Source organism: Taudactylus pleione, unplaced genomic scaffold (genome assembly GCF_031769625.1).
Source record: "Taudactylus pleione unplaced genomic scaffold, aTauple2 ptg000310l, whole genome shotgun sequence".
Lineage (NCBI taxonomy): Eukaryota > Metazoa > Chordata > Amphibia > Anura > Myobatrachidae > Taudactylus > Taudactylus pleione.
In genome coordinates this window covers 1,455,959-1,480,472 of record NW_028284711.1, presented here as the reverse complement: position 1 = coordinate 1,480,472, position 24,514 = coordinate 1,455,959, and the positions used below count along the sequence as shown (strand labels likewise).

The 24,514-nt window shown below is 43.9% G+C and overlaps 1 protein-coding gene across 3 annotated transcripts in view; it reads right to left on the bottom strand.

Moving 5' to 3' along the window:
* PDE4B (phosphodiesterase 4B) overlaps positions 1–24,514 on the bottom strand; it is a 521,027-nt gene that overhangs the window by 125,710 nt on the left and 370,803 nt on the right. For all 3 annotated transcript variants that reach the window (XM_088442380.1, XM_088442382.1, XM_088442381.1), the window contains 2 exons: positions 6,192–6,228; positions 6,004–6,074 (listed from right to left, as the gene is read on the bottom strand). In XM_088442380.1, the coding sequence (XP_088298506.1) occupies positions 6,004–6,074; positions 6,192–6,228 (108 nt within the window). The remainder of the gene's footprint in view (positions 1–6,003; positions 6,075–6,191; positions 6,229–24,514) is intronic.

Sequence of the window (24,514 nt, the reverse complement as noted above, 5' to 3'; positions counted from 1 at the left end):
ATTATGCTGCAGTTGTACAGAAATGTACTAAAAAAAAGAATAATTCTTATAGATCACTTTGCACAAATTCCATAGGTACAAATCACATGTGCTGTAAAACTTTTGTATGTAGATAGCGCCATCTGGTGGCCGGTAGTGCTAACAGCAGAATGATGCTGGTTACCCCTGAAGAAACTGGTCATGTGGTCATTCCATATTTAACCTAAATGTAGACTACTGCAGCATTGAATGAGAAACAGTGTGTTTTACATAGGTCAGAGGTTCCCAAACTCCATGATTAGTTTACAGTCCAGGTTCTAAGGATAGTCCTGATGGTTAAATCAAAGTGACTGACGGACGTATTAAGTCACCTGTGCTCAAGCATAAATATCTTTAAAACCTGGCCTGTAAATGGTGGCGTTGGGAACCTCTGATCTAAGTGGTTTATTGCCTACATTTCAGTAATTCTAAGGATATAAAACATATCAAATCCACTACTGACCAACCAGACTTTCTATCTAAGCACATGCATCATTTGGGCTAAGAGGTTGCAAACGTTTTAAAATAGAAGATGGCCGATACCTTACACAGGAGAAGTCACCATTTTGTGGGCTGAACCATTATTCCCAATGTTTAATTCATTTACATTACTGTGCCGGGCACGGGTACTTTGGGGGGGGGGTCCGTGTGCCCCTCAGACGCGGGCCAATGTGGGAGTGGGGGGGAACCGTGTGATCACTTCCCACTGCCCAAGCATTGCCAGAGGAGACTGCTGCTGATCAGTTGCAGCAGCTTCCTTGGACCCACCACAGCCCAGCATACAACAGTGTGTACTGGGCAGGGGAGACATAGGCTACTGCCGCTAACAGGTAAGGGAGAGGGGGCGGTGTACCTGGGCCCATTCATCAAGTCTATGTAATTAGTACCTGTTACCTCCATCCCCACACTGTCCAGTGATAAATGCCTGACATATTTAGATTGTTTATGGATTATTCCTTGGCAACTGGCAACATGAAAAGTGCGGGACTTTGTGGAGGCAGCCATTTTGTCATTTTTGCTTCTCATGCCTCAGTGACATCACCAATTCCTCCTGAAGTAATGAGTGGATATCCGTTCTGCCCACACAATGGCTGGTTCCATCGTGTACACAAAAGGAGTAGGCCGATACTAAGCTCAGGGAGTCCGGGAGAGGAGGCCATCCTCCAGGATCCCAACCTCTCCCTCATGTAAAGCCGGTGAAGGCATAATGATGGGATTGCAATCATCATGGCTTCTCTCCATAGTACGATGATGGCAATCACCATTTACCCCCGTACTTGCCCTTTGGTCCAAGAGGGGAGGTCGAAGGATTATGCAAAGTATGTTTTACTGGACCCATGCAGATCCCCCATCCATTCCTTTATTTCGGGCCAAATCATTTTTTGTTTTTCAAATGGATTGGCTGGAGACCACATTACATAAGGAGACTAAGACAGCCGCTTTTTTTCAGCTGCGGGAAGGTTTTATAGACACCTTCACAGGCCCGCCAAGAGCCGTGGCGGGCCCCGGTAATAGGGGGTGTGGCCTAATAGGGGAGGCGTGGCCACACCCCCTCAGCCCGGCGCAAAGCCAGGGGGGCGCGATCAGTGTGATCGCTCCCCCGCACAGGCATAGGAGACTGCTGTGGCAGTCTCCAAATGCAGCTCAGCACACGCTGTGTGCTGGGCTGCTGTGAGGGGGGGGGCGGCGCCGGACCCGGGCCACCGCCGGGCCCCTCAGGAAGCCGGACCCGCTCCCCCCCCCTCTCGGCGCCCCTGCACCTTCATGGTGGAATTACGACGCCAAATCCATTTATGTTTCAGAAATACTTCTTGGTATGAAAACAGAATTTTACAGGTTGAGAGGGAATCTCTCTCTTTTTGGACTTTTTTTTTTTTCTTTGTTTAATTTTGTTGGATAATACCCTTTTTTTTTTTTTTTTTTTTTTTTTTGAGGGGGTGCCTGCCATGTTTAGATTACTTTGATTGTTTTGCGAAGACAATATGTTTATGTATTTATTTTGTACTATTTGTATATTATTGCCCTTAATGGGCCTTTGTTCTATTTATTATATACTATTATTTTTTGCAAAATATATGTTATATTATTGCTCTGATGAATAAAAGAAATTAAAAAAAAATAAAAATTATGTTTTACTGCTCTCCACTTTGTTTTAGGCAAAATCCAAAATGTACACTTTAAAACAAAAAAAGAAACACGTTTTGCACTGCGCAAGCTCAGGAACCAAGCATACGCAAGTACGGGGGCCGCAGTCGTGCGCTACTCATTCACATAATGGGGCATTTGCATTGCTTGAAATTCCGCTGACACGCCTTCACTGAACTGAGCCTACGCGCAGTCATACGGAAACATTGGGCGGGTGCCACGGATCATTATAACTATAAAATAAATCATACAGGAGGGGCGGTGTAAATTAGCATACCGGGGGCAATATATGTATTTCGTTCCGATCACACACTACTGGAGCAATTAGGGCTGACACGTTTCCAATCTGGCAGGAATTTGGGGGTTACCTGATTAATATTTACATATTGGGTAACTGCTGAGAATGAACCATATATAGGCCGGGAAGATTTGTGATGTTCGGAAAAAACGTTACTTAAAAAAACTGTAGTGAATATAAGCTAACAGCAGAACTTTATCTGGGGTCACCATAAATCCCCTCTCTCAGAGTACAATGTCTCATTGATCATTCAGAATATTAGTGAATACCGCGCTCCGCTCCAAACCACTTGTCACTCCCCCTATATGGGGTAGTAAACAGGCAAAAAAATCACACGTAGCCCCCAGATGAATAGAGGCCTTAATTACTGGAACCATCAGCAGTCCAGTTAATGCCAAAATAAATGAAACTGATGGCAATATACATTCCTGTGCATCGTCCGTCGTGCGTTCCACGCTCTGCTGGTTACGGAGGTGATGGCATATATATTGTCCATTTCAGATGCGGAGGCGTCTGCTGATCTGGGGCTGAAATTGAGGTCATTGCTCCATATTAATCAGATGCTGTGTGAACGGGTGTTCAGGCACCCTGCATTGATCTCTGCATGGGAAGGCTCCAGTGAGGCTGGCAGAGGCTAATAATTCATGCCCACATCTCACCCTGGGGCCGACGTGTATCGGTACAAAAGCGCAGGACATTGCCCCATTGCATTTCCCAAGGGAAGACCAGTAAAACAGCGTGTGATTTATTCAGGAGAAAATCATTGAAGGATCATTAATCCCAAGAGCTAAGCATGTTCGGATATAAGCTACGCAGGGAACATTAATTGTTGAGCAGTAATCTGACTTTCCATTGCAGGGCTTTTAAAAAAGTAACTTGTTATTGTCCCCCTCCAGTACAGCCAGCTAATGCCCATTTTTCAGGGGGTGTGGTATGAGATAGACAGTAATTACTAGTTAGACAATGTCTAGACAGACACCAGATGTTAGACAGTTAATAGTTAGACAAGTATAAAAGTTCGACACAGACAAAAGTCAGACACACTAATGTTAGACGTAAAAAGTTTGACAGGTACAAAAGGTCGTCAGGGTCAAAAGTTCGACGTGAAAGTGGTCGACACAAAAATGGTAGACAATTTTTTGTTTTTGTTTTATTTAGCCCTAATCTTCACCCTAACCCTAATCCTCCCCATGGTGCCTAACCGTGGGGGTAAGTGCCTAACCCTCCAATAAGTGCCTAACACTAAAGGTCGACAGGGTCAAAAGTTCGACGTGAAAGTGGTCGACACAAAAATGGTAGACAATTTTTTGTTATTGTTTTTTTAGTCCTAATCTTCACCCTAATCCTCCCCATGGTGCCTAATCGTGGGGGTAAGTGCCTAACCCTCCAATAAGTGCCTAACACTAAAGGTCGACAGGGTCAAAAGTTCGTCGTGAAAGTGGTCGACACAAAAATGGTAGACAATTTTTTGTTATTGTTTTTTTAGTCCTAATCTTCACCCTAACCTTCCCTCCTGGTGCCTAACCATAACCTTCCCTCCTGGTGCCTAACCATAACCTTCCCTCCTGGTGCCAAACCCTAACCGTCTGGGTAAGTGCCTAACCCTAACCGTGGGGGGTAAGTGCCTAACCCTAACCCTCCAGTAAGTGCCTAACACTAAACCTAACCTAACCCTACCCAAAAAAAAGTCGACCATTTTTGTGTCGATCATTTTCATGTCGAACTTTTGACCCTGTCGACCTTTTGTACCTGTCGAACTTTTTACATGTCTAACTTTAGTGTGTCTTTAGTGTGTCAGTGCATGTTTTGCAGATCTCCTCACAGAATCGCAAGTGTAATAATTAGCTCCACCTGTGGATCTTTTCAAATGTGTTAGTGAGTAATGACTGCACCTGTGCACCAGCTAGGTGGTCTGGAAAACGTGAACTGTTGGTAGCTCTTGAGGACCGAGGTTGGCTACCCCTGATCTAGACATTGTCTAACTAATTACTGTCTATCTATAGTCCGGAACCCTTTTCAGGATAATGTGCTGGTGATATGTGGGACAATTTAGGATAATGGTGAGGTCACAAAGCTGAGACTGCAACCATATCAATTGCAGCATAACTGCCCCCTTAAGTGGATGCCCATCAATCCACACAGTTCACTTCTGCAAAGTGTGCCAGACAAATTGCCAGTCACTCTGGGCCTGATTCAGAGCCGGACGCTATTTGCGCTCGCCCGTTCAGAAAAAGGGGCCGGCTGTTTAAATTGAGCGCTCGCTCTTTGCGGTCTGTTGACGCCTCTATGTCTGAGTGAGCGAACGAAACATGCGCTCGCTATTTTGTAAAGACGCCCCCTGGCCGCTCGCATCACATGTCATCTCCGCTATTTATTTGATTAATCGAGTACATCGAAAGGCGTATGAACTGCTCGCAGTGCTTGTGGTTGGATTTTCCTACCGCAATCATGCGAACAGTTCAGGCTAAGAGACAACCAAGTGACGTGGCCGATGACGCTGCTTTGTTAATTATGCACACCCTTAAAACGCCCCTTTTGACCGTTTGGCACGCCGGCGTTCGGATCACCACTCCCCGTTTTCAAGCACCTTCCCCTGTTACCACCCACGAACGCCTCATTCTGTCACTCAAATTAGCAGGCACTGACTGGTTGGCGCATGCGCATTACGACCCATACGCATGCGCAGTTGTGCGAACATCGCTCGGAGCGAACGAGCGGCCGCTTACGAGCGGCTCTGAATCAGGCCCTCTGTGTCTGCTCTGTTATTTCAGGTTCTAGAGATCTAGACTACACAACCCCATCACCCCAACACTAAATGTGCACTCAGGAGGTTGTGATGAGCCCACTGCTATCTGCACGGTGTTGGTTTTCAATAAGAGGAGAGCTCAGCACTTTTGTTGGTAGGCCCAATATTCCTAGGGAATTGAGAGTCATGCTCACCACTCTGTGGCCGGTCCCCACTGTCTCAGGAGGATTCCATGCCGCAGGTCCTTCTTGTTGGCCCGCCACAGTCTGGCGCTGGTTATGGCTCTTCCATTTGGACCCCAAGCAATGAGAGCTGGCATTTTGTTCAATTTGGGTGGTGGGATGTCTTCCCCCCCATTATATATTTATAAATAATGCCAGTCAATGAATGCTGCATTGCTAAGTGATTACTAAAATGATCATTTAAAATACACTAGTGTCGTTACATATTAATAAAGCAGTATCTAAGTAACACTGCACCATCTAGTGGATAAAAAACATTATTACATTGCAATTTACTTTACAATACACCGTCTATATCTAAACAACTGACTAATAATAACCTTAAGTCTTCAGCTAATTTATTCTCTGGTATTTATCCTATGCAGTTTGTCTCTCTAGTTCAACTGTCCCATATGATAGGACATTTGGGGTTGCAACAATTAGGGCAGAGTAACCATGGGAAGAATCATGGAAAAGCGCATAAACAAATTGGACGATCATCAAAATGCAAAAATTTGGTCAGGTCACGAAGGGGATACAAGAAGGTGACATTATACAAATATTTACACACTTACTTGTTTGGTGCTCCATGAACATTGGTTAATAACGTAAAGTTATTTCTCACACTGCGCAAACTGGCCAGCACCTGGCAAAGAGACACAGGTATTAGTACATACCTACATCTTACACCATGGGAGGTTAAATCACAGCAACTACCACCAGCAAATGGACAAATGACAAAGAAATGACAATAGGAACATACCTGGGCAAAAGGAGTAACAATCAAGTCATCCCCGTGCCTGAAAAGAACAAAACACTTTTTAAAAAACTTTTTATGCAAAAAAAATAAATAAATCCAGCAGAAAATAGAATATTTCATAGCTGCTACATGACCTCTATGCTGGAGAGAGAACATGGGGAAAGACAGCTCTAGGCTGAGAACACATAGAAAGATACCTCTATGCTGGGTACATGGAGACATAGAGCTCTATGCTGAGAACACGGAAAAAGAGGGCTCTACGCTGAGACCATGGAGACAAAGCTCTATAACGAGACCATGGAGACAGAGCTCTATGCTAAGACCATGGAGACAGAGCTCTATGCTGAGAACACGGGAGACAGAGCTCTATGCTGAGAACACGGAGACAGAGGGCCTGATTCAGAGCCGGACGCTATTTGCGGACGCTCGTTCAGAAAAAGGAGCTGGCTATTTTGTAAAGACGCCCCTTGGCCGCTCGCATCATACGTCATCTCCGCTATTTATTTGATTAATCGAGTACATCGAAAGGCGTATGAACTGCTCGCTATTCTTGTGGTAGCATTTTCCTACCGCAATCATGCGAGCAGTTCAGGCTAAAAGACAACCAAGTGACGTGGTCGATGACGCTGCTTTGTTAATTATGCACACCCAAAAACGCCCGTTTTGACCGTTTGGCATGCCTGCGTTCGGATCTCCACTCCCTGTTTTCAAGCACCTTCCCCTGTTACCACCCACAAACGCCACATCCTGTCACTCAAATTAGCAGGCATTCGCTATTTTGCGAGCACATGATTTCCGACCGCACTGACTGGTTGGCGCATGCGCATTACAACCCATACGCATGCGCAGATGAGTGAACGAGCCGCTCTGAATCAGGCCCAGAGCTCTATGCTGAGAACACGGAGACAGAGCTCTATGCTGAGAACATGGAGACAGAATTCTATGCTGAGACCATGCAGACAGAGCTCTATGCTGAGAACATGGAGACAGAGAGCTCTGTGTTGAGAACATGGAGACAGAATTCTATGCTGAGAACATGGAGACAGAGAGCTCTATGCTGAGAACATGGAGACAGAATTCTATGCTGAGAACATGGATACATTGAGCTCTATGCTGTGAACACAGAGAACCAAAACAAAAAAACATAGAATTTAATGGCAGATAAGAACCACTTGGCCCATATAGTCTGCCCTTTTCTTTACCTTTTGGTAACCTCAACCCTATGTGATCCTCAGTCCTTTGTAAGGATATTGATTCCTCTCCCTATGCATCAAGCATTTGACTTGCATTTCACATTGCTTTGTTACAATGCTTACCTGTCTTTAAGTCACTGGAAATAGTGACTCCTAGATCCCTTTCCTCCTCAGTACTTTCTCAGCATGATTACGGATCTAGGTAGACTAGAGAAATGGTCCAGAACGTGGCAACTACAGTTTAACGCCAAAGAATGCAAAATCATGCACTTAGGTTCCAAAAACACAAAGGCTAAATATAGTATTAACAGCACTATAATGGAAAGTCTCTACGCTGAGAACATAGAACAATATGCTGAAAATATGAATAAAAATAGATCTCTATACTAAAGAGAGAATATGGAGAAAGAAAGATCTATGCTGAGAACATGGAGGAAGAGAGATCTATGCTGAGAACATGAAGGAAGAGAGACCTGTGCTGAGAACATGGAGGAAGAGAGATCTATGCTGAGAACATGGAGGAAGAGAGATCTATGCTGAGAACATGGAGGAAGAGAGATCTATGCTGAGAACATGGAGGAAGAGAGATCTATGCTGAGAACATGGAAGAAGAGATATCTATGCTGAGAACATGGAGGAAGAGAGGTCTATGCTGAGAACATGGAGGAAGAGAGATCTATGCTGAGAACATGGAGGAAGAGAGATCTATGCTGAGAACATGGAGGAAGAGAGATCTATCCTGAGAACATGGAGGAAGAGAGATATATCCTGAGAACATGAAGGAAGAGAGATCTAACCTGAGAACATAGAGGAAGAGAGATCTATGCTGAGAACATGGAAGAAGAGATATCTATGCTGAGAACATGGAGGAAGAGAGATCTGTGCTGAGAACATGGAGGAAGAGAGATCTATGCTGAGAACATGAAGGAAGAGAGATCTATGCTGAGAACATGGAGGAAGAGAGATCTATGCTTAGAACATGGAGGAAGAGAGATTTATGCTGAGAACATGGAGGAAGAGAGATCTATGCTGAGGACATGGAACATGGATCTAACCTGAGAACATAGAGGAACATAGAGAAAGAGAGATCTATGCTGAGAACATGGAAGAAGAGAGATCTATGCTGTGAACATGGAGGAAGAGAGATCTAACCTGAGAACATAGAGGAAGAGAGATCTATGCTGAGAACATGGAAGAAGAGATCTATGCTGAGAACATGGAGGAAGAGAGATCTATGCTGAGAACATGGAGGAAGAGAGATCTATGCTGAGAACATGAAGGAAGAGAGATCTATCCTAAGAACATGGAGGAAGAGAGATCTATGCTGAGAACATGGAGGAAGAGAGATCTATGCTGAGAACATGGAGGAAGAGAGATCTATCCTGAGAACATGGAGGAAGAGAGATCTATGCTGAGAACATGGAAGAGATATCTAAGCTGAGAACATGGAGGAAGAGAGATCTATGCTGAGAACATGGAGGAAGAGAGATCTATGCTGAGAGCATGCAGGAAGAGATCTGTGCTGAGAACATGGAGGAAGAGAGATCTATGCTGAGAACATGAAGGAAGAGAGATCGATGCTGAGAACATGGAGGAAGAGAGATCTATGCTTAGAACATGGAGGAAGAGAGATTTATGCTGAGAACATGGAGGAAGAGAGATCTATGCTGAGGACATGGAGGACATGGAACATGGATCTAACCTGAGAACATAGAGGAACATAGAGAAAGAGAGATCTATGCTGAGAACATGGAAGAAGAGAGATCTATGCTGAGAACATGGAGGAAGAGAGATCTAACCTGAGAACATAGAGGAAGAGAGATCTATGCTGAGAACATGGAAGAAGAGATCTATGCTGAGAACATGGAGGAAGAGAGATCTATGCTGAGAACATGGAGGAAGAGAGATCTATGCTGAGAACATGAAGGAAGAGAGATCTATCCTAAGAACATTGAGGAAGAGAGATCTATGCTGAGAACATGGAGGAAGAGAGATCTATGCTGAGAACATGGAGGAAGAGAGATCTATCCTGAGAACATGGAGGAAGAGAGATCTATGCTGAGAACATGGAAGAAGAGATATCTAAGCTGAGAACATGGAGGAAGAGAGATCTATGCTGAGAACATGGAGGAAGAGAGATCTATGCTGAGAGCATGCAGGAAGAGAGATCTGTGCTGAGAACATGGAGGAAGAGAGATCTATGCTGAGAACATGAAGGAAGAGAGATCGATGCTGAGAACATGGAGGAAGAGAGATCTATGCTTAGAACATGGAGGAAGAGAGATTTATGCTGAGAACATGGAGGAAGAGAGATCTATGCTGAGGACATGGAGGACATGGATCTAACCTGAGAACATAGAGGAACATAGAGGAAGAGAGATCTATGCTGAGAACATGGAAGAAGAGAGATCTATGCTGAGAACATGGAGGAAGAGAGATCTAACCTGAGAACATAGAGGAAGAGAGATCTATGCTGAGAACATGGAAGAAGAGATCTATGCTGAGAACATGGAGGAAGAGAGATCTATGCTGAGAACATGAAGGAAGAGAGATCTATCCTAATAACACGGAGGAAGAGAGATCTATGCTGAGAACATGGAGGAAGAGAGATCTATGCTGAGAACATGGAGGAAGAGAGATCTATCCTGAGAACATGGAGGAAGAGAGATCTATGCTGAGAACATGGAAGAAGAGATATCTATGCTGAGAACATGGAGGAAGAGAGATCTATGCTGAGAACATGGAGGAAGAGAGATCTATGCTGAGAGCATGCAGGAAGAGAGATCTGTGCTGAGAACATGGAGGAAGAGAGATCTGTGCTGAGAACATGGAGGAAGAGAGATCTGTGCTGAGAACATGGAGGAAGAGAGATCTATGCTGAGAACATGAAGGAAGAGAGATCTATGCTGAGAACATGGAGGAAGACAGATCTATGCTTAGAACATGGAGGAAGAGAGATTTATGCTGAGAACATGGAGGAAGAGAGATCTATGCTGAGGACATGGAGGACATGGATCTAACCTGAGAACATAGAGGAACATAGAGGAAGAGAGATCTGTGCTGAGAACATGGAGGAAGAGAGATCTATGCTGAGAACATGAAGGAAGAGAGATCTATGCTGAGAACATGGAGGAAGAGAGATCTATGCTTAGAACATGGAGGAAGAGAGATTTATGCTGAGAACATGGAGGAAGAGAGATCTATGCTGAGGACATGGAGGACATGGAACATGGATCTAACCTGAGAACATAGAGGAACATAGAGGAAGAGAGATCTATGCTGAGAACATGGAAGAAGAGAGATCTATGCTGAGAACATGGAGGAAGAGAGATCTAACCTGAGAACATAGAGGAAGAGAGATCTATGCTGAGAACATGGAAGAAGAGATCTATGCTGAGAACATGGAGGAAGAGAGATCTATGCTGAGAACATGGAGGAAGAGAGATCTATGCTGAGAACATGAAGGAAGAGAGATCTATCCTAATAACATGGAGGAAGAGAAATCTATGCTGAGAACATGAAGGAAGAGAGATCTATCCTAATAACATGGAGGAAGAGAGATCTATGCTGAGAACATGGAGGAAGAGAGATCTATGCTGAGAACATGGAGGAAGAGAGATCTATCCTGAGAACATGGAGGAAGAGAGATCTATGCTGAGAACATGAAGGAAGAGAGACCTGTGCTGAGAACATGGAGGAAGAGAGATCTATGCTGAGAACATGGAGGAAGAGAGATCTATGCTGAGAACATGGAGGAAGAGAGATCTATGCTGAGAACATGGAGGAAGAGAGATCTATGCTGAGAACATGGAAGAAGAGATATCTATGCTGAGAACATGGAGGAAGAGAGGTCTATGCTGAGAACATGGAGGAAGAGAGATCTATGCTGAGAACATGGAGCAAGAGAGATCTATGCTGAGAACATGGAGGAAGAGAGATCTATCCTGAGAACATGGAGGAAGAGAGATATATCCTGAGAACATGAAGGAAGAGAGATCTAACCTGAGAACATAGAGGAAGAGAGATCTATGCTGAGAACATGGAAGAAGAGATATCTATGCTGAGAACATGGAGGAAGAGAGATCTGTGCTGAGAACATGGAGGAAGAGAGATCTATGCTGAGAACATGAAGGAAGAGAGATCTATGCTGAGAACATGGAGGAAGAGAGATCTATGCTTAGAACATGGAGGAAGAGAGATTTATGCTGAGAACATGGAGGAAGAGAGATCTATGCTGAGGACATGGAGGACATGGAACATGGATCTAACCTGAGAACATAGAGGAACATAGAGAAAGAGAGATCTATGCTGAGAACATGGAAGAGAGATCTATGCTGAGAACATGGAGGAAGAGAGATCTAACCTGAGAACATAGAGGAAGAGAGATCTATGCTGAGAACATGGAAGAAGAGATCTATGCTGAGAACATGGAGGAAGAGAGATCTATGCTGAGAACATGGAGGAAGAGAGATCTATGCTGAGAACATGAAGGAAGAGAGATCTATCCTAAGAACATGGAGGAAGAGAGATCTATGCTGAGAACATGGAGGAAGAGAGATCTATGCTGAGAACATGGAGGAAGAGAGATCTATCCTGAGAACATGGAGGAAGAGAGATCTATGCTGAGAACATGGAAGAAGAGATATCTAAGCTGAGAACATGGAGGAAGAGAGATCTATGCTGAGAACATGGAGGAAGAGAGATCTATGCTGAGAGCATGCAGGAAGAGAGATCTGTGCTGAGAACATGGAGGAAGAGAGATCTATGCTGAGAACATGAAGGAAGAGAGATCTATGCTGAGAACATGGAGGAAGAGAGATCTATGCTTAGAACATGGAGGAAGAGAGATCTATGCTGAGGACATGGAGGACATGGAACATGGATCTAACCTGAGAACATAGAGGAACATAGAGGAAGAGAGATCTATGCTGAGAACATGGAAGAAGAGAGATCTATGCTGAGAACATGGAGGAAGAGAGATCTAACCTGAGAACATAGAGGAAGAGAGATCTATGCTGAGAACATGGAAGAAGAGATCTATGCTGAGAACATGGAGGAAGAGAGATCTATGCTGAGAACATGGAGGAAGAGAGATCTATGCTGAGAACATGAAGGAAGAGAGATCTATCCTAATAACACGGAGGAAGAGAGATCTATGCTGAGAACATGGAGGAAGAGAGATCTATGCTGAGAACATGGAGGAAGAGAGATCTATCCTGAGAACATGGAGGAAGAGAGATCTATGCTGAGAACATGGAAGAAGAGATATCTATGCTGAGAACATGGAGGAAGAGAGATCTATGCTGAGAACATGGAGGAAGAGAGATCTATGCTGAGAGCATGCAGGAAGAGAGATCTGTGCTGAGAACATGGAGGAAGAGAGATCTGTGCTGAGAACATGGAGGAAGAGAGATCTGTGCTGAGAACATGGAGGAAGAGAGATCTATGCTGAGAACATGAAGGAAGAGAGATCTATGCTGAGAACATGGAGGAAGACAGATCTATGCTTAGAACATGGAGGAAGAGAGATTTATGCTGAGAACATGGAGGAAGAGAGATCTATGCTGAGGACATGGAGGACATGGATCTAACCTGAGAACATAGAGGAACATAGAGGAAGAGAGATCTGTGCTGAGAACATGGAGGAAGAGAGATCTATGCTGAGAACATGAAGGAAGAGAGATCTATGCTGAGAACATGGAGGAAGAGAGATCTATGCTTAGAACATGGAGGAAGAGAGATTTATGCTGAGAACATGGAGGAAGAGAGATCTATGCTGAGGACATGGAGGACATGGAACATGGATCTAACCTGAGAACATAGAGGAACATAGAGGAAGAGAGATCTATGCTGAGAACATGGAAGAAGAGAGATCTATGCTGAGAACATGGAGGAAGAGAGATCTAACCTGAGAACATAGAGGAAGAGAGATCTATGCTGAGAACATGGAAGAAGAGATCTATGCTGAGAACATGGAGGAAGAGAGATCTATGCTGAGAACATGGAGGAAGAGAGATCTATGCTGAGAACATGAAGGAAGAGAGATCTATCCTAATAACATGGAGGAAGAGAAATCTATGCTGAGAACATGAAGGAAGAGAGATCTATCCTAATAACATGGAGGAAGAGAGATCTATGCTGAGAACATGGAGGAAGAGATCTATGCTGAGAACATGGAGGAAGAGAGATCTATCCTGAGAACATGGAGGAAGAGAGATCTATGCTGAGAACATGGAAGAAGAGATATCTATGCTGAGAACATGGAGGAAGAGAGATCTATGCTGAGAACATGGAGGAAGAGAGATCTATGCTGAGAGCATGCAGGAAGAGAGATCTGTGCTGAGGACATGGAGGACATGGAACATGGATCTAACCTGAGAACATAGAGGAACATAGAGAAAGAGAGATCTATGCTGAGAACAAGGAAGAAGAGAGATCTATGCTGAGAACATGGAGGAAGAGAGATCTAACCTGAGAACATAGAGGAAGAGAGATCTATGCTGAGAACATGGAAGAAGAGATCTATGCTGAGAACATGGAGGAAGAGAGATCTATGCTGAGAACATGGAGGAAGAGAGATCTATGCTGAGAACATGAAGGAAGAGAGATCTATCCTAATAACATGGAGGAAGAGAGATCTATGCTGAGAACATGAAGGAAGAGAGATCTATCCTAATAACATGGAGGAAGAGAGATCTATGCTGAGAACATGGAGGAAGAGAGATCTATGCTGAGAACATGGAGGAAGAGAGATCTATCCTGAGAACATGGAGGAAGAGAGATCTATGCTGAGAACATGGAAGAAGAGATATCTATGCTGAGAACATGGAGGAAGAGAGATCTATGCTGAGAACATGGAGGAAGAGAGATCTATGCTGAGAGCATGCAGGAAGAGAGATCTGTGCTGAGAACATGGAGGAAGAGAGATCTGTGCTGAGAACATGGAGGAAGAGAGATCTGTGCTGAGAACATGGAGGAAGAGAGATCTATGCTGAGAACATGAAGGAAGAGAGATCTATGCTGAGAACATGGATGAAGAGAGATCTATGCTTAGAACATGGAGGAAGAGAGATTTATGCTGAGAACAAGGAGGAAGAGAGATCTATGCTGAGGACATGGAGGACATGGATCTAACCTGAGAAAATAGAGGAACATAGAGGAAGAGAGATCTATGCTGAGAACATGGAAGAAGAGAGATCTATGCTGAGAACATGGAGGAAGAGAGATCTAACCTGAGAACATAGAGGAAGAGAGATCTATGCTGAGAACATGGATGAAGAGATCTATGCTGAGAACATGGAGGAAGAGAGATCTATGCTGAGAACATGGAGGAAGAGAGATCTATGCTGAGAACATGAAGGAAGAGAGATCTATCCTAAGAACATGGAGGAAGAGAGATCTATGCTGAGAACATGGAGGAAGAGAGATCTATGCTGAGAACATGGAGGAAGAGAGATCTATCCTGAGAACATGGAGGAAGAGAGATCTATGCTGAGAACATGGAAGAAGAGATATCTATGCTGAGAACATGGAGGAAGAGAGATCTATGCTGAGAACATGGAGGAAGAGAGATCTATGCTGAGAGCATGCAGGAAGAGAGATCTGTGCTGAGAACATGGAGGAAGAGAGATCTGTGCTGAGAACATGGAGGAAGAGAGATCTGTGCTGAGAACATGGAGGAAGAGAGATCTATGCTGAGAACATGGAGGAAGAGAGATCTATGCTGAGAACATGGAGGAAGAGAGATCTATGCTGAGAACATGGAGGAAGAGAGATCTATGCTTAGAACATGGAGGAAGAGAGATTTATGCTGAGAACATGGAGGAAGAGAGATCTATGCTGAGGACATGGAGGACATGGAACATGGATCTAACCTGAGAACATAGAGGAACATAGAGAAAGAGAGATCTATGCTGAGAACATGGAAGAAGAGAGATCTATGCTGAGAACATGGAGGAAGAGAGATCTAACCTGAGAACATAGAGGAAGAGAGATCTATGCTGAGAACATGGAAGAGATCTATGCTGAGAACATGGAGGAAGAGAGATCTATGCTGAGAACATGGAGGAAGAGAGATCTATGCTGAGAACATGAAGGAAGAGAGATATATCCTAAGAACATGGAGGAAGAGAGATCTATGCTGAGAACATGGAGGAAGAGAGATCTATGCTGAGAACATGGAGGAAGAGAGATCTATCCTGAGAACATGGAGGAAGAGAGATCTATGCTGAGAACATGGAAGAAGAGATATCTATGCTGAGAACATGGAGGAAGAGAGATCTATGCTGAGAACATGGAGGAAGAGAGATCTATGCTGAGAGCATGCAGGAAGAGAGATCTGTGCTGAGAACATGGAGGAAGAGAGATCTATGCTGAGAACATGAAGGAAGAGAGATCTATGCTGAGAACATGGAGGAAGAGAGATCTATGCTTAGAACATGGAGGAAGAGAGATTTATGCTGAGAACATGGAGGAAGAGAGATCTATGCTGAGGACATGGAACATGGATCTAACCTGAGAACATAGAGGAACATAGAGGAAGAGAGATCTATGCTGAGAACATGGAAGAAGAGAGATCTATGCTGAGAACATGGAGGAAGAGAGATCTAACCTGAGAACATAGAGGAAGAGAGATCTATGCTGAGAACATGGAAGAAGAGATCTATGCTGAGAACATGGAAGAAGAGAGATCTATGCTGAGAACATGGAGGAAGAGAGATCTATGCTGAGAACATGAAGGAAGAGAGATCTATCCTAATAACACGGAGGAAGAGAGATCTATGCTGAGAACATGGAGGAAGAGAGATCTATGCTGAGAACATGGAGGAAGAGAGATCTATCCTGAGAACATGGAGGAAGAGAGATCTATGCTGAGAACATGGAAGAGATATCTATGCTGAGAACATGGAGGAAGAGAGATCTATGCTGAGAACATGGAGGAAGAGAGATCTATGCTGAGAGCATGCAGGAAGAGAGATCTGTGCTGAGAACATGGAGGAAGAGAGATCTGTGCTGAGAACATGGAGGAAGAGAGATCTGTGCTGAGAACATGGAGGAAGAGAGATCTATGCTGAGAACATGAAGGAAGAGAGATCTATGCTGAGAACATGGAGGAAGACAGATCTATGCTTAGAACATGGAGGAAGAGAGATTTATGCTGAGAACATGGAGGAAGAGAGATCTATGCTGAGGACATGGAGGACATGGATCTAACCTGAGAACATAGAGGAACATAGAGGAAGAGAGATCTGTGCTGAGAACATGGAGGAAGAGAGATCTATGCTGAGAACATGAAGGAAGAGAGATCTATGCTGAGAACATGGAGGAAGAGAGATCTATGCTTAGAACATGGAGGAAGAGAGATTTATGCTGAGAACATGGAGGAAGAGAGATCTATGCTGAGGACATGGAACATGGATCTAACCTGAGAACATAGAGGAACATAGAGGAAGAGAGATCTATGCTGAGAACATGGAAGAAGAGAGATCTATGCTGAGAACATGGAGGAAGAGAGATCTAACCTGAGAACATAGAGGAAGAGAGATCTATGCTGAGAACATGGAAGAAGAGATCTATGCTGAGAACATGGAGGAAGAGAGATCTATGCTGAGAACATGGAGGAAGAGAGATCTATGCTGAGAACATGAAGGAAGAGAGATCTATCCTAATAACATGGAGGAAGAGAAATCTATGCTGAGGACATGAAGGAAGAGAGATCTATCCTAATAACATGGAGGAAGAGAGATCTATGCTGAGAACATGGAGGAAGAGAGATCTATGCTGAGAACATGGAGGAAGAGAGATCTATCCTGAGAACATGGAGGAAGAGAGATCTATGCTGAGAACATGGAAGAAGAGATATCTATGCTGAGAACATGGAGGAAGAGAGATCTATGCTGAGAACATGGAGGAAGAGAGATATATGCTGAGAGCATGCAGGAAGAGAGATCTGTGCTGAGGACATGGAGGACATGGAACATGGATCTAACCTGAGAACATAGAGGAACATAGAGAAAGAGAGATCTATGCTGAGAACAAGGAAGAAGAGAGATCTATGCTGAGAACATGGAGGAAGAGAGATCTAACCTGAGAACATAGAGGAAGAGAGATCTATGCTGAGAACATGGAAGAAGAGATCTATGCTGAGAACATGGAGGAAGAGAGATCTATGCTGAGAACATGGAGGAAGAGAGATCTATGCTGAGAACATGAAGGAAGAGAGATCTATCCTAATAACATGGAGGAAGAGAAATCTATGCTGAGAACATGAAGGAAGAGAGATCTATCCTAATAACATGGAGGAAGAGAGATCTATGCTGAGAACATGGAGGAAGAGAGATCTATGCTGAGAACATGGAGGAAGAGAGATCTATCCTGAGAACATGGAGGAAGAGAGATCTATGCTGAGAACATGGAAGAAGAGATATTTATGCTGAGAACATGGAGGAAGAGAGATCTATGCTGAGAACATGGAGGAAGAGAGATCTATGCTGAGAGCATGCAGGAAGAGAGATCTGTGCTGAGAACATGGAGGAAGAGAGATCTGTGCTGAGAACATGGAGGAAGAGAGATCTGTGCTGAGAACATGGAGGAAGAGAGATCTATGCTGAGAACATGAAGGAAGAGAGATCTATGCTGAGAACATGGATGAAGAGAGATCTATGCTTAGAACATGGAGGAAGAGAGATTTATGCTGAGAACATGGAGGAAGAGAGATCTATGCTGAGGACATGGAGGACATGGATCTAACCTGAGAAAATAGAGGAACATAGAGGAAGAGAGATCTATGCTGAGAACATGGAAGAAGAGAGATCTATGCTGAGAACATGGAGGAAGAGAGATCTAACCTGAGAACATAGAGGAAGAGAGATCTATGCTGAGAACATGGATGAAGAGATCTATGCTGAGAACATGGAGGAAGAGAGATCTATGCTGAGAACATGGAGGAAGAGAGATCTATGCTGAGAACATGAAGGAAGAGAGATCTATCCTAAGAACATGGAGGAAGAGAGATCTATGCTGAGAACATGGAGGAAGAGAGATCTATGCTGAGAACATGGAGGAAGAGAGATCTATCCTGAGAACATGGAGGAAGAGAGATCTATGCTGAGAACATGGAAGAAGAGATATCTATGCTGAGAACATGGAGGAAGAGAGATCTATGCTGAGGACATGGAGGACATGGAAAATGGATCTAACCTGAGAACATAGAGGAACATAGAGAAAGAGAGATCTATGCTGAGAACATGGAAGAAGAGAGATCTATGCTGAGAACATGGAGGAAGAGAGATCTAACCTGAGAACATAGAGGAAGAGAGATCTATGCTGAGAACATGGAAGAAGAGATCTATGCTGAGAACATGGAGGAAGAGAGATCTATGCTGAGAACATGGAGGAAGAGAGATCTATGCTGAGAACATGAAGGAAGAGAGATCTATCCTAAGAACATGGAGGAAGAGAGATCTATGCTGAGAACATGGAGGAAGAGAGATCTATGCTGAGAACATGGAGGAAGAGAGATCTATCCTGAGAACATGGAGGAAGAGAGATCTATGCTGAGAACATGGAAGAAGAGATATCTATGCTGAGAACATGGAGGAAGAGAGATCTATGCTGAGAACATGGAGGAAGAGAGATCTATGCTGAGAGCATGCAGGAAGAGAGATCTGTGCTGAGAACATGGAGGAAGAGAGATCTATGCTGAGAACATGAAGGAAGAGAGATCTATGCTGAGAACATGGAGGAAGAGAGATCTATGCTTAGAACATGGAGGAAGAGAGATTTATGCTGAGAACATGGAGGAAGAGAGATCTATGCTGAGGACATGGAACATGGATCTAACCTGAGAACATAGAGGAACATAGAGGAAGAGAGATCTATGCTGAGAACATGGAAGAAGAGAGATCCATGCTGAGAACATGGAGGAAGAGAGATCTAACCTGAGAACATAGAGGAAGAGAGATCTATGCTGAGAACATGGAAGAAGAGATCTATGCTGAGAACATGGAAGAAGAGAGATCTATGCTGAGAACATGGAGGAAGAGAGATCTATGCTGAGAACATGAAGGAAGAGAGATCTATCCTAATAACACGGAGGAAGAGAGATCTATGCTGAGAACATGGAGGAAGAGAGATCTATGCTGAGAACATGGAGGAAGAGAGATCTATCCTGAGAACATGGAGGAAGAGAGATCTATGCTGAGAACATGGAAGAAGAGATATCTATGCTGAGAACATGGAGGAAGAGAGATCTATGCTGAGAACATGGAGGAAGAGAGATCTATGCTGAGAGCATGCAGGAAGAGAGATCTGTGCTGAGAACATGGAGGAAGAGAGATCTGTGCTGAGAACATGGAGGAAGAGAGATCTGTGCTGAGAACATGGAGGAAGAGAGATCTATGCTGAGAACATGAAGGAAGAGAGATCTATGCTGAGAACATGGAGGAAGACAGATCTATGCTTAGAACATGGAGGAAGAGAGATTTATGCTGAGAACATGGAGGAAGAGAGATCTATGCTGAGGACATGGAGGACATGGATCTAACCTGAGAACATAGAGGAACATAGAGGAAGAGAGATCTGTGCTGAGAACATGGAGGAAGAGAGATCTATGCTGAGAACATGAAGGAAGAGAGATCTATGCTGAGAACATGGAGGAAGAGAGATCTATGCTTAGAACATGGAGGAAGAGAGATTTATGCTGAGAACATGGAGGAAGAGAGATCTATGCTGAGGACATGGAACATGGATCTAACCTGAGAACATAGAGGAACATAGAGGAAGAGAGATCTATGCTGAGAACATGGAAGAAGAGAGATCTATGCTGAGAACATGGAGGAAGAGAGATCTAACCTGAGAACATAGAGGAAGAGAGATCTATGCTGAGAACATGGAAGAAGAGATCTATGCTGAGAACATGGAGGAAGAGAGATCTATGCTGAGAACATGGAGGAAGAGAGATCTATGCTGAGAACATGAAGGAAGAGAGATCTATCCTAATAACATGGAGGAAGAGAAATCTATGCTGAGAACATGAAGGAAGAGAGATCTATCCTAATAACATGGAGGAAGAGAGATCTATGCTGAGAACATGGAGGAAGAGAGATCTATGCTGAGAACATGGAGGAAGAGAGATCTATCCTGAGAACATGGAGGAAGAGAGATCTATGCTGAGAACATGGAAGAAGAGATATCTATGCTGAGAACATGGAGGAAGAGAGATCTATGCTGAGAACATGGAGGAAGAGAGATCTATGCTGAGAGCATGCAGGAAGAGAGATCTGTGCTGAGAACATGGAGGAAGAGAGATCTGTGCTGAGAACATGGAGGAAGAGAGATCTGTGCTGAGAACATGGAGGAAGAGAGATCTATGCTGAGAACATGAAGGAAGAGAGATCTATGCTGAGAACATGGATGAAGAGAGATCTATGCTTAGAACATGGAGGAAGAGAGATTTATGCTGAGAACATGGAGGAAGAGAGATCTATGCTGAGGACATGGAGGACATGGATCTAACCTGAGAAAATAGAGGAACATAGAGGAAGAGAGATCTATGCTGAGAACATGGAAGAAGAGAGATCTATGCTGAGAACATGGAGGAAGAGAGATCTAACCTGAGAACATAGAGGAAGAGAGATCTATGCTGAGAACATGGATGAAGAGATCTATGCTGAGAACATGGAGGAAGAGAGATCTATGCTGAGAACATGGAGGAAGAGAGATCTATGCTGAGAACATGAAGGAAGAGAGATCTATCCTAAGAACATGGAGGAAGAGAGATCTATGCTGAGAACATGGAGGAAGAGAGATCTATGCTGAGAACATGGAGGAAGAGAGATCTATCCTGAGAACATGGAGGAAGAGAGATCTATGCTGAGAACATGGAAGAAGAGATATCTATGCTGAGAACATGGAGGAAGAGAGATCTATGCTGAGAACATGGAGGAAGAGAGATCTATGCTGAGAGCATGCAGGAAGAGAGATCTGTGCTGAGAACATGGAGGAAGAGAGATCTGTGCTGAGAACATGGAGGAAGAGAGATCTGTGCTGAGAACATGGAGGAAGAGAGATCTATGCTGAGAACATGGAGGAAGAGAGATCTATGCTGAGAACATGGAGGAAGAGAGATCTATCCTGAGAACATGGAGGAAGAGAGATCTAACCTGAGAACATAGAGGAAGAGAGATCTATGCTGAGAACATGGAGGAAGAGAGATCTATGCTGAGAACATGAAGGAAGAGAGATCTATCCTAATAACATGGAGGAAGAGAAATCTATGCTGAGAACATGAAGGAAGAGAGATCTATCCTAATAACATGGAGGAAGAGAGATCTATGCTGAGAACATGGAGGAAGAGAGATCTATGCTGAGAACATGGAGGAAGAGAGATCTATCCTGAGAACATGGAGGAAGAGAGATCTATGCTGAGAACATGGAAGAAGAGATATCTATGCTGAGAACATGGAGGAAGAGAGATCTATGCTGAGAACATGGAGGAAGAGAGATATATGCTGAGAGCATGCAGGAAGAGAGATCTGTGCTGAGGACATGGAGGACATGGAACATGGATCTAACCTGAGAACATAGAGGAACATAGAGAAAGAGAGATCTATGCTGAGAACAAGGAAGAAGAGAGATCTATGCTGAGAACATGGAGGAAGAGAGATCTAACCTGAGAACATAGAGGAAGAGAGATCTATGCTGAGAACATGGAAGAAGAGATCTATGCTGAGAACATGGAGGAAGAGAGATCTATGCTGAGAACATGGAGGAAGAGAGATCTATGCTGAGAACATGAAGGAAGAGAGATCTATCCTAATAACATGGAGGAAGAGAAATCTATGCTGAGAACATGAAGGAAGAGAGATCTATCCTAATAACATGGAGGAAGAGAGATCTATGCTGAGAACATGGAGGAAGAGAGATCTATGCTGAGAACATGGAAGAAGAGATATCTATGCTGAGAACATGGAGGAAGAGAGATCTATGCTGAGAACATGGAGGAAGAGAGATCTATGCTGAGAGCATGCAGGAAGAGAGATCTGTGCTGAGAACATGGAGGAAGAGAGATCTATGCTGAGAACATGGAGGAAGAGAGATCTATGCTGAGAACATGGAGGAAGAGAGATCTATCCTGAGAACATGGAGGAAGAGAGATCTATGCTGAGAACATGGAGGAAGAGAGATCTATGCTGAGAACATGGAGGAAGAGAGATCTATCCTGAGAACATGGAGGAAGAGAGATCTATGCTGAGAACATGGAAGAAGAGATATCTATGCTGAGAACATGGAGGAAGAGAGATCTATGCTGAGAACATGGAGGAAGAGAGATCTATGCTGAGAGCATGCAGGAAGAGAGATCTGTGCTGAGAACATGGAGGAAGAGAGATCTGTGCTGAGAACATGGAGGAAGAGAGATCTGTGCTGAGAACATGGAGGAAGAGAGATCTATGCTGAGAACATGAAGGAAGAGAGATCTATGCTGAGAACATGGATGAAGAGAGATCTATGCTTAGAACATGGAGGAAGAGAGATTTATGCTGAGAACATGGAGGAAGAGAGATCTATGCTGAGGACATGGAGGACATGGATCTAACCTGAGAAAATAGAGGAACATAGAGGAAGAGAGATCTATGCTGAGAACATGGAAGAAGAGAGATCTATGCTGAGAACATGGAGGAAGAGAGATCTAACCTGAGAACATAGAGGAAGAGAGATCTATGCTGAGAACATGGATGAAGAGATCTATGCTGAGAACATGGAGGAAGAGAGATCTATGCTGAGAACATGGAGGAAGAGAGATCTATGCTGAGAACATGAAGGAAGAGAGATCTATCCTAAGAACATGGAGGAAGAGAGATCTATGCTGAGAACATGGAGGAAGAGAGATCTATGCTGAGAACATGGAGGAAGAGAGATCTATCCTGAGAACATGGAGGAAGAGAGATCTATGCTGAGAACATGGAAGAAGAGATATCTATGCTGAGAACATGGAGGAAGAGAGATCTATGCTGAGGACATGGAGGACATGGAACATGGATCTAACCTGAGAACATAGAGGAACATAGAGAAAGAGAGATCTATGCTGAGAACATGGAAGAAGAGAGATCTATGCTGAGAACATGGAGGAAGAGAGATCTAACCTGAGAACATAGAGGAAGAGAGATCTATGCTGAGAACATGGAAGAAGAGATCTATGCTGAGAACATGGAGGAAGAGAGATCTATGCTGAGAACATGGAGGAAGAGAGATCTATGCTGAGAACATGAAGGAAGAGAGATCTATCCTAAGAACATGGAGGAAGAGAGATCTATGCTGAGAACATGGAGGAAGAGAGATCTATGCTGAGAACATGGAGGAAGAGAGATCTATCCTGAGAACATGGAGGAAGAGAGATCTATGCTGAGAACATGGAAGAAGAGATATCTATGCTGAGAACATGGAGGAAGAGAGATCTATGCTGAGAACATGGAGGAAGAGAGATCTATGCTGAGAGCATGCAGGAAGAGAGATCTGTGCTGAGAACATGGAGGAAGAGAGATCTATGCTGAGAACATGAAGGAAGAGAGATCTATGCTGAGAACATGGAGGAAGAGAGATCTATGCTTAGAACATGGAGGAAGAGAGATTTATGCTGAGAACATGGAGGAAGAGAGATCTATGCTGAGGACATGGAACATGGATCTAACCTGAGAACATAGAGGAACATAGAGGAAGAGAGATCTATGCTGAGAACATGGAAGAAGAGATATCTGTGCTGAGAACATGGAGGAAGAGAGATCTGTGCTGAGAACATGGAGGAAGAGAGCTCTGTGCTGAGAACATGGAGGAAGAGAGATCTATGCTGAGAACATGGAGGAAGAGAGATCTATCCTGAGAACATGGAGGAAGAGAGATCTAACCTGAGAACATGGAGGAAGAGAGATCTATGCTGAGAACATGGAAGAATAGATATCTATGCTGAGAACATGGAAGAAGAGATCTATGCTGAGAACATGAAGGAAGAGAGATCTATGCTGAGAACATGAAGGAAGAGCGATCTATCCTAAGAACATGAAGGAAGAGAGATCTATGCTGAGAACATGAAGGAAGAGAGATCTATGCTGAGAACATAGAGGAAGAGAGATCTGTGCT